The 10,844-nt window shown below is 45.9% G+C and overlaps 1 protein-coding gene across 5 annotated transcripts; it reads left to right on the forward strand.

Annotated features, from left to right (window-relative positions):
- Positions 1 to 4,331: 4,331 nt before the first annotated feature.
- On the forward strand, positions 4,332 to 9,626 carry LOC123144150 (COBRA-like protein 7). 5 transcript variants are annotated; one of them, XM_044563196.1, is made up of 5 exons: positions 4,332 to 4,574; positions 5,822 to 5,942; positions 8,071 to 8,515; positions 8,652 to 8,827; positions 9,237 to 9,626. In XM_044563196.1, exons 1-4 carry the CDS (start codon positions 4,456 to 4,458, stop codon positions 8,810 to 8,812), a joined length of 846 nt encoding a protein of 281 aa, XP_044419131.1. In that variant the 5' UTR covers positions 4,332 to 4,455; the 3' UTR covers positions 8,813 to 8,827; positions 9,237 to 9,626. The 5 variants fall into 5 exon arrangements, 3 of the variants coding, with proteins under 3 accessions (XP_044419131.1, XP_044419129.1, XP_044419128.1); XM_044563194.1 differs by having other exon boundaries at positions 9,256 to 9,626; XM_044563193.1 differs by having other exon boundaries at positions 8,652 to 8,823; positions 9,256 to 9,626.
- The last annotated feature ends 1,218 nt before the right edge of the window (positions 9,627 to 10,844 follow it).

Genomic DNA, 10,844 nt, shown 5'->3' on the forward strand with positions numbered 1-10,844 from the left:
AGCCCTACACGGAAGCAGCCATACAAGCGAGATACCCTGGTGGTATGTCTGTGCTATGCACAAGGGACCGAGATTACTGGATGACAAAATCAAAAATCATCTTTGATGTCTTCGTCGAGGAGATGGCACAACAGAGGGTTATGAGGCAATTTGGTCTTCTGCAGTTGGAGCTGCCTCCCCCTATAGAGAACCCGGTGCCAGCACACATCCACAGGTATTAACCAGTTTTCAATGTTGCATTATCTTTCATAGTACTCCATTCGAAGCTTTAGGTAATTGTTGAACACACACCATAATTTTAGGACGACAAGGAAGGGCACAACCAGGACAACTGCTGACTGGCTAGTTAGACTAGAGCCGTATGTTATAGAATGGGAGACAGCAAACACACATCTATGGCACGAGAATCACGATTTTGATCTGTATGAATTCAATCTCTATTTGCGGCGCTACATGACCGGAACACGGTTACGCATCGTTGAGCATTCCCACCCAGAGGAGATACCGGATCCTACTCCGTCGGATATGTACCCGAGCTATGACACTTTGGGCTCTAGGCAGTACGCGGTAAGATTTATTTTCTTTAAGTAATGTTGTCACATACTTTGACGTGCAAGAGACAGACATTATTAATCGTCATGGAAATTTGCAGGCTACCTTGACACACGAACTCTACACAGACGTGACCACCTTTGGACGATCACTGTCGTCTGGACCTCTTCTTCAGCACCGTCCAGTGCTACAGCCCTTCTTGGAAAGAATTCAGAATAAGATACGGACTGTGTACGAGGCTATCACGTGCACCCAGAGAACCGACGTTGTTCAGCACCAGCAGCAGCAACCGCGTCACTCCACGCACCGACATCAACCACGTCCACGTCTAGCACATCAGCCGACAACCAGGCCACCCCGTCCTGACCACCCTGGCAGTTCAACGTGGCAGCAACCACAGCACTATGGTCCCACGTCGAGCTTCGTGTTTTCTCCACAGCCACAGCAGCACGGTCCCTCGTCGAGCTTCGTGTTTTCTCCACAGCCACAGCAGCACGGTCCCTAGTCCAGCTTCGTGTTTGAGCCAGAGCAACCGTCACATCCAGCAGGTATGTGTCTTCATATTTTTTGTTTTCAATATTAATTGACGCGACCTCATTCTTCATGATGAAACGTTCCATCGCGCAGGAGGATACGGATATCAGGCATCTATGCCAGCATCACATGATACGTGGGGGAGTGATCAACATCCCGAGGAGAACATACAGGCTCAGATGTCGCAGCACACCCAGTGGATGAACATGTTTTCGACTCCTCCACCAGGCCCCACACAGGATACACAGCATGACCAGGAAGAGTCTGAGATTCCTCCTCGTCACATTAGGCCACCCAACAGGTGGGGATGGTCGCCGCTTCCAGATCCGCCTCCCCGCCAGGCCAGACGTCGTCACTGACGCTTCTATCTATCCGTACAGACATTACCATCTATTTCTATGTGAGACTTATGTCTATTCTATGTATGAGACAAATGACTATGTACTTATGTATGAGACATATGCCTACTCTATTTTAGTACTCTGTTATTTGAACTACAAGATCATATTTAGATAGAACATAATGCTCATACAACAAGACATTACAAACAACTAGATAGAACAAAATTAAACGGTACGTACGACTGAACTTGCAACATACAGCATAAAAACTACATGAAGTCATCATCGTCATTCTCGATCGATGCAGAACTCTTGCCCTTCGACGGTGAAGAACTCTTGCCCTTCGACGATGAAGAAGTCGTGCCCTTCGACGATGCAGAAACCTTGCCCTTCGACGATGCAGAAACCTTGCCCTTCGACGATGCAGAACCCGGAAGTGGCGGCATGAAGATATCATCTTCGTCCTCGCCCTCCTCAGTCCATAAACATGGATTATTTGCTGCAATCCTTCTGAAAGTTTCACTCTTCGGCACCACTACCTTCTTTCACCTTTCATGCAACCTAAGAAGTTCTTTACATACCTCCTCATAGGTCCTTTCAGGCCACCCAGACCGACGTAATTCGTGAGCCAACTCATTCATTATGGTGTCACTACCAGTGAGTTCGTCCCATGGAACTATACTATTGTCCATCCTGAAATCGGTAGCTAGCCTCAGAAGAGTCCTGCTCATCCCAGGGTGAAAACTACGATCGAAAGGATAATGCGACATCTCAACTACACTACACTGGAATGCTTATCCACCTCCGTCTGAAGGGGGTTTTATAGGTAGAGATGAGAAAATGGCGGGAAAGAACGACTGCAGTATGGCGGGAAAGAGTTGGCGGGAACATATGGCAGGAAACGGGTGGTGGGAAAGAGTTGGCGGGAACATATGGCGGGAAACGGTGGATGAGAAACGGGTGGTGGGAATGAGTTGGCGGGAAAATATTGAGGGGAAAGGGTTGCGCGAAAATACGTCATCGTTTTGAAAAAAAATCTGTAATATCATACGGGGCAAAAAAAAATTGTAATCTGGTAGGCATGCACCAGTCGGCCCACAGCAGGCCAATTAGTCCCTGTCGGCCCACAGCAGGCCAATTAGTTCCAGTCGGCCTGCTGCAGGCCGACTGGACCCTTGTCAGCCCCCAGTTGGCCGACTGGACTTCACCTGGTGGTCGATAGGCCAATCGGCCAGCAGCAAGCGGATAGGACCCCAGTCGGCCTGCTGTGGGCCGACTAGGACCAGTCGGCCTGCTGCGGGCCGACGGTGTATTATTTTTGAAAATCATTTTTTGGGCGTAATATTTGTGCAAATTAATAAAAAAATGTATTATTTAAAAAAAAATAGCCGGTGGATGGTGTCCGCAACCGAGCCAGGACGCATCAGTGGCGCCTTTTTACTTTGGGCATCAATGGGAGCGCGCATTCCGGAGATTCACTTACCCGACGTGCTACTGCAAGAGTCTCTTGTAGCAGCTCATGCCGGATGGGTCAAAAGCCGTCCCCTATCGTGTCTGACCGGCGGGGATGGTTTTCCACTCTCTCGTCTTGGTTGGAGCTGAACATGTGGCAAGCCCCCGTTGGAAGAATGGGAGGACCAGGACGGGTACGACATGAGAGCGTGTCGACTCACATACCCAATTAAGAACACACATTGTAGCCACTCGGCCACAAAGACAGAACAATATCATCTTAGAGCAGGAATAAGGTATTACACCTCAACCATGGTCCGAATCTGCGTAGTTTCGATGTGCTCTAGTTTCTGCTTTTCTTTCCGGTGATCAACGACTTAGGATACCAAACGCGTTGAGTCCTTGGCCGAACTCACAAAGGGTTGTAGCAAGCAACGCGATATCAAGTTCTTAGACACCGACAATAGGCATGGCATTGTTCGCAATGTAAGAATTTCGTAGTGCTTTTACTTTGAGACACATGCGTACATAAAGTATGGAGTCTCCCTTTGTTCTTATTTAGGAGCAAGGCGCAGTGTCATTTTAGCTTTAGAAATTTATGTTGCGTGCTCGTTTCACTGTTGCTCCCTATATCACGCGACTCAATGCACACATGAAAATTGCCATCTTGCTACGTAGTACACAACGGAAGAGTAAGAGGATATGCTAGGTATACACAAGGAAAAGGCATACATAGTGACATCATGCGTGCATTTAAAAATTGATTCCAAGAATAAATAAAGAGTAGTCCAAACCGCATGTCCGAATTCATAATCTAGTATAGGTGCTATCCTCACAAGAACAATCTTGAGGCACCTAAAGAGTACTTTGGTAAATACTTGTAATCGTTGTCCGATATCTTCAAATGAACCGTCGATTTATGCTCGTTCAATCGAGTGCTCCCAGCGTCTCCTATATAATCCTCGCTAAACCAAGCAGTCCAGCCACCCTTGACCCAGAATTCTCCATCGGACACCGGAAGGCGGAAGCATGCATGTGCAGTAGAGAAGCACAGCCGCGTTCAACTCATCACCTTCACCGGCGTCGGCGAGCACAGAGCATGGGCCCGGACCTCATCTCTGCCCTCCGCTCTGCCGTGGATGCTAGCTAGTAGCAGCTCCAACCGGAACAGACAAGCTCAAGAATATCGTGAGGCTGTCCCTATCAGGTGCACGGGTCAAGCGACGAGTATAAACGTATGATCTGCCCTCCGTTATGCTAACTCGATCGCATGCATGTGTCCATTCCATTTGTTCCAGGTCGTATCTAGTGTTGCTAAGCTCGTGCGACGGCGAGGCGTGGGGTGGGGCGCTGCCAATATTATTATTTTTCGATCGGCTGCTCCCACCGATTTCCATTCAGGGAAACCGAGCATGGCGAGCGAGCTACATATGCCAGTCTCAGTTCAAGGAAACTAAAAGACTAGTACTACTGATTCTCCTAGCTAGGCGCATTCTGCTCAGCAGACGCCTAGAACAGCAAGTAGCCACAGCCCACGGGCGGGGCGCTGCCGTGGAGGAAAGCTCGCTCCGACCCCATGCTGCGCGGCGTCGTCCTCGCCGGCCGCCGCGCGCTGCACCCGCGCCGGCTGCAGCTGGCCAGCAGCAAGGCCACCTCCACCACCACCCCGCGCAGCGGCTCGACGCCCGGCTACAGGTATGGTTCGGCTTTCTTCTTCATGATCTCAGGGTAGTCTCCTGAGCGATCTATGGGTGGCGGAGACGTAGGCGGGGCTGGGGGAGTAGCACCTCCGTTTTTCTCTGTCTCGGCAAAGCCCAAACTTCATATAAAGAAAAGGCAAAGCCCAAATCACATGGGCCAGCCAATATTTTGGTATGGTTATCCAAACAGCCCCTGAATCTCTCGTCCGGCTTCTTCTTCCTCCGGTCTCACGATTGGAAATTCTTTCAGCCCTAGACTAGATACTGCGAGCAGCCAAACATGAGAATAACGCCCGACTCGACCCCTCCCGGCCGCGGCGCCAGTCGACGGCAGCATCGCCGGCGCACGCCGCCCGACCCCGCCCCGTTCCGTGGTCGCCTCCGACCCCCTCGTGAGCTCTCTCTGTCTCCTCCTCTCTTCCCATCTCTCCGTCTCCTCCTCTCTTCCCTTCTCTCTGTCTCCTCTGTCTCCCGGCCGCCGGCTGCTGCTGTTAGATGGATTGATGGATATTGCATACATAGATAGATGGATGGATAAGCTGAATTTGCTACTCCTAGTCCTAGATGTTTTGGTGTTTGTGAATGGCGCTAGTAGCTAATGTGAATGGTGAATTTGCTAGTATCGCTTTATTTTTTGGCTATTGTGAATGGTGGATGGTGATAAATATGTCTCAATTTTTTGCTACTGTCAATGGTGGATGGTGCTAGATGATATTCGTAAATCTTTTTCATTCTCCATGTTCGAAACCAACAAGCATTAGAATTCAACAAGCAATTTCAATCCAGGGACATTCTGGACATTTCAACACAGAACTTGTCCGACAATCTCAGATTACAATCTAGAAAAGAACTCAATGGCTGATTCTGATGGAAGTTTCCCAGAATCTGATTTTGGATGGGAGATTCCCAGAATCAGATTTTGTCTGACAACTTGTTCTTGTACTATTGTTGGTGTGGTCATGGGAGATTCAGATCAACCAGACCATTGATGGATGATTGTTACTACCTTTTGTAGCCTTGCACTATCAGTTTTTGTCATGCTTTATCAACTTTGTTTGATCATCAAAAGATGAGCTCGAATTCTGCATTTATTGTGCAATCAGCCATATTTTTGTATGCTTTGGCATGTTTTCTAAAAAACAAATGTTTGACATGTGCACCTTATTTCCTTCAAATACTTTAAATTTTAATCTGCATTTGGGATTACCTTTAATCAGTATATTACCTATCTTTAATTTGCAGCTTGCTCTTGCTTCTTCTGCTGTTACTCTGCTGCGTTCAGGCGAGCGCCTACGACCCGCTCGATCCGAGCGGAAACATCACCGTTAGCTGGGACTTCCTCGACATCAAGGACATTTACTCGGTAATATATTTCTGTCTAGCTCATTTCTAGTTCACTAGTAAGGTGCCCGTGCTTTGCGACACTTAACCTGTTCTGAATTCTATGCTAAAATCAAAGCACTGGGCCGTGTCGCAGGCTTAACTTGTTCAGCATCTGATGCTGACATATACAGTACTGTAGTAGTTTGTTTAGAAAGCCTGGCATGCCCAGTATTCTGTTCTGAAATACTAGTATATGACAGATTGCTGTTTATGAAGCTTAGTGAACTTGTCCTGTATTATTTCCTTCGATGTTTGTTGGGCTATTTCATGATGTGAATAGTATTGTCTGTCCAGCTAAAGTTACTACTTGTTCAAAAAAAATATATCTAAAGTTACTACTTTTCTCCATTTGGTTGATGCGATTGGTTTTTGGCCTCGCTATGTATTCATGTACCCCTTTTCAACTATTCATCTGGTCTATATAAATCTTGTACATGCTCCGGAATATTCTTGGAGAGAAATTAAAGTACCAGTATACGTTACATTTATTATGCTAGTGTTTGTACATATCTAGCTCTGTGTTCCATAATATTTTGGTCCTTGGACAGTGTTCTTTAGCCTTGAGTTCTTTGTACTTGTGTTGTAGAGTTATCAATGTTCCTCGATGGTACTGGTTGACGGGTTAATTCATAGTTTTGTGGTCAAAGATTTGTCGTTTGTCCCATTACACCTGCCTTAAAAGCTCTGACCTCTTAAAGGTAGTTGCCCATTTTGAGAGTGACAACTCAAAGTATCCCTTGTCTCAGAAATTACAAGTGCAGGAAAGATTCAATGTAAATTGTTGTAAATTGATATGCTATTATTATGATTATACTAGCAAGATGCCCGTGCGTTGCACGGAACATGAAGATGCATTTGTATGAGTAGTTTGTCTTGTGGGAGAAAAGGATGAACGAGGGAAGGCCGTATCTGCAAATGTGGAGAGGAGTGCGGGTAAATTGTCATAGTTTCCTTCCTATCCGTTAGATATAGATCGTACGACCTATATTGCAGGATGGCAGACACACCATCATCACCAACTCTGCTTTTTATAAGAGTAGAGATTCAGACTAATATCTTCACACGATGGGCTTATCAGTCCTGCATTATTAGTGGGCTTCATTGTATTCTGATACTGGTAACTATTTAAGACATGATGATTGGGCATCTCTAAAAGGAAAATAATGTAAGACATCAGTATTGGGTGGTGTTGTTCCTGTTAAAACTAGACATAGCATTTTCTGATCTAACTTTTTAACATGTGATTGTTAATTTATCTGCATGTGTTCGCATTAAAATAATATTACTATGATCACCCTTCCTTCAGTTAAAATTTTGAAGCGTTCTTGCATAATCACACATGCAAGCTGCTTCTCTTAGAACATGTGAACGAATGTAGCTGATTTGCTACAGTTCATATATATGAGGTTTGTAGCTAGGGAACTGATAAGCACGAAGGCAACTATCATGAAATTGAAGCAACCAGAAGAACATTAAAGTGCTCTGCTTTGCAACTGTAGCTGATTTTATTGCATAAAGAATGCATTCATGCTAGCTCTGACTGTCCTGCTGTCTTTTAATTGGTTTGCAGTAGACCAATAGTTTCCTCTCAGGAACTTAGTAGCAGTCTGATAAGAGTTATCGATGGCAAAATCATTGTCATGGAATTCTATGTGGCCCGTTTCCACATGACTGGCATATAGGGGTATCTATTGCGAGTATTGCCTTGTGTGGGCCAGTCTTCACTGTTGATATCTTGAACAGATCCTGTCTTGAGTACATTAAGATTGCGGGAACCACTCTTTCAGAGTCAGCTGGATCTAATCCAGTGAGTGATCTATTCTACGGTAACCATTTAGTGTCATTCTTGCCTAGAAATAAAGTAAAGAACCTTGACTGCCTGAACTCTGTAGCACTATAATCTCTAGAACACGGACCTCAATCTCAAACCGGTGTTGAATCCCGAATCATGAAACTAAGGTGGCCTCCTATTTGCTCAGTAACTCTGGCAGTCATATAGATGAACAACTGCATCCATGTTCTCTTCCGTGTATTTGCTCAATAGCTCATTAGCGTATTCTAATATAGAAATCAATGAGCTAACCATAATATATATTTTCTTTACGCAGGTCTCGGTTAGTCTCCAGAACTACCAGCTCTACCGCCACCTCGAGGATCCAGGGTGGCGGCTGAGCTGGTTTTGGGCTGGCGATGAGGTGATCTTGGACGCGAAGGGCGCGGAGGCGACCGAGCAGGGAAACTGCACTCGCTTCGTCGGCGCTCACAGCTGCAAGAAGCGGCCTGTAATGATGGACCTGGGCCCCGGCACGCCGTACAACCTTCAGGTCGCCAACTGCTGCCGGGGCGGTGTCCTGTCTTCACTCGTGCAGAACAGCAAGGCGGCCACATCGACGTTCATGATGACCGTCGGCAACTTTGCTCCTTCCAGCGACGTCGGCCCCCAGATGCCATTCAATTTCAGCATTGGGGTGCCAGGTTACACTTGCAGCAATGCCACAGTGGTGCCCCCATCCAGGACCCAGATTGACAAGCAGCGGCACATCCAGGCCTTGAGTATGTCTAATACTTGCGAGTGTAATTTATTTAGTAGAGGTCTTGCAATACATAGCATTTATCTGATTATTCTTGTTGTGCAATGTATAGTCGGAGATCCTACTGAGGAAGGACCAGGACTTCACCTTTGATGCAGGTTGGGCGTTCCCGAGGAAGATGTACTTTGACGGCGGTGAGTGCGCGATGCCACCACCTGACGACTACCCACCGCTGCCCAGCGCCAGCTGCGATCAGCTCCTCTCGGCAGTGCTGAGGTCACTGCTTGCGGGCCTCGTCTTGTTGTTTCTCCTGTTCTAGGGGAGGAGGAGGTCGGTTAGTGCCCTTTATCCCTTCCCTGTACATTGCTTTATGAATTTATATAGTTTGCTAGTCCAGCTTTTGAGTTTGAGTAAACGGAAGAACCCCGAGTCACTTATTGCTCCACCTGGCAACTAATCAACATTTAAGTTTCCTTTTTGAGAAGTTTTCTGGGGATGCACGACGCACGCATGCATGCAGCTACTGCAGTGCACATAAGCATCTCAGTTGTCGTTGGTACATGTGTCATTGCAGTGCTGATAACCAGCAACGCTACAGTTTTTGCAGCTCACGTTGTTGGTTACTGGATGTTCCTAATCCTACATGTAGCTGGTTGTTGCTCTTTTTCTCTGAGCATATCCCTATGGATGGGTGTAACAGATTTACTACTCTGCAGTAGTGAAATAACCTCACACTTTCTTAGTCTCTCATCTTATCTGCAGGAGAAGGAAGAAGTTATCAAGCCGTGGGACTCGGTCAGCCTTGCACAAAGAGAGGATCATGCTACTGGAGTTGTCAAGTATTGATGAATGCTTAGACTAGTGTCCCAGAACTGCTCTGAGGGGCACAGCCGGGATGGATAGCTGCTTCGCAGTGTTACTAGCTTGGTGATTGGTGTTATATAGTTGTCCAAGGCGCTGTTCGTGTTAACCTTTCCAAATGCACTTATTAGTTTACTATATATTCCTCCAAAGTTGGTGCCGCTCCTTCTGAGTGTTGCTGTAGACCAACAACCTGTTTAGACATCTTTGCGTGTGTTTGTTTCACTCTGTAACACCAAGCTGTCACATAAGCTTCAGTCAGTTCCGTTATATTTTTGTTCTAGTTTTGCACTTGCTTCCCATCCTTGCCGTATGAGAGTAATGTGCTGGAATGTGAAAGTGTTGGGGGACGAGGAGAAAAACATAACCATTTTCATTTTTCAAACCAATACAAGATGCAAAATCCAGGCCTCCTCTGCTTACAGGAAACAAACCAAGTTACAGGTCATCTCTCGTCTCGGTTAAAAAAACATGACTTCCTCCCGAACTACCTCAGCGGTTATTTAACTCTATATAGGGCATTTTGGAGACCGAGCTCCATGGAGCCCTTTATTTTGAATAATCCAAAATTCATAAATTTCAGTTTCAAAAAATTCTGAAAAAATACACATATATGCAAGGATGTAAAGTGTATGTGTGCAAATTTTCAGGATGAAACACCTTGAATTGCGAGCTGTACAAAAAAACCAAAATCATGGACTTTATAGATGAACAGTACATATGCTAAAAGGCCCCAGATTTGTCTTTTTTTTGTGTAGCTCACAATTTAATGCATTTCGACCTGAAATTTTGCACACATGTACATTATGTACCTAGGTATATGTGTATTTATTTTCAGAAATTTTTGAAACTGAAAAGTTTGTATTTTAAAGTTTTCAAATAAAGGCCTCCATGGAGCTCGGTCTCATTTGGCATTTTCGCTAATAAGTATACTATATACTTAACGGATTAGCTAGTTCACATCTCATCTAGATGACAATTAGTTACGTCACATCTAACTCCTAAACTGTGGGATGAAGATGCTTTAAGATTCGCTTTTGTTTTCATGGGCTCGCACAGCGTCTTCTTTGGCACGGGCACTTTTAGTGCATGTCCAATGCTAGACTCTTACATAGGTGCTTGTGAATAAAAAGATAAATCTCATCAAATAAAAAAGCATCGAAGCACTTCCCTGACTCAATGTTGGGCACTAACCATAGGTGCTAATTAACAAAAATTGATCGCTACGCAGCAACGTATTTTAACTCGTAAGAAGGAAAAACACCTAAGCGCCCGGCACCACTCTTTGTGCCGATGCCAGCCTGGACGCCAGGATTAATCAGTCTAACCGCTAATCGGGTAGGATTTTTAGCCTAGCGCCCACACCTGGTGCCCCGCGTTGGACATGCCCTTAGCGTCTGTTGTCTTTCGCGTGTGGGCCGGTGATTTTTCCTATGCCAATCACGTGTTGTCTCCACGGTGGATTTTCTATATGGCTGGGTGCCCCTATT

The sequence above is a fragment of the Triticum aestivum genome, chromosome 6D, assembly GCF_018294505.1.
Source record: "Triticum aestivum cultivar Chinese Spring chromosome 6D, IWGSC CS RefSeq v2.1, whole genome shotgun sequence".
NCBI lineage: Eukaryota > Viridiplantae > Streptophyta > Magnoliopsida > Poales > Poaceae > Triticum > Triticum aestivum.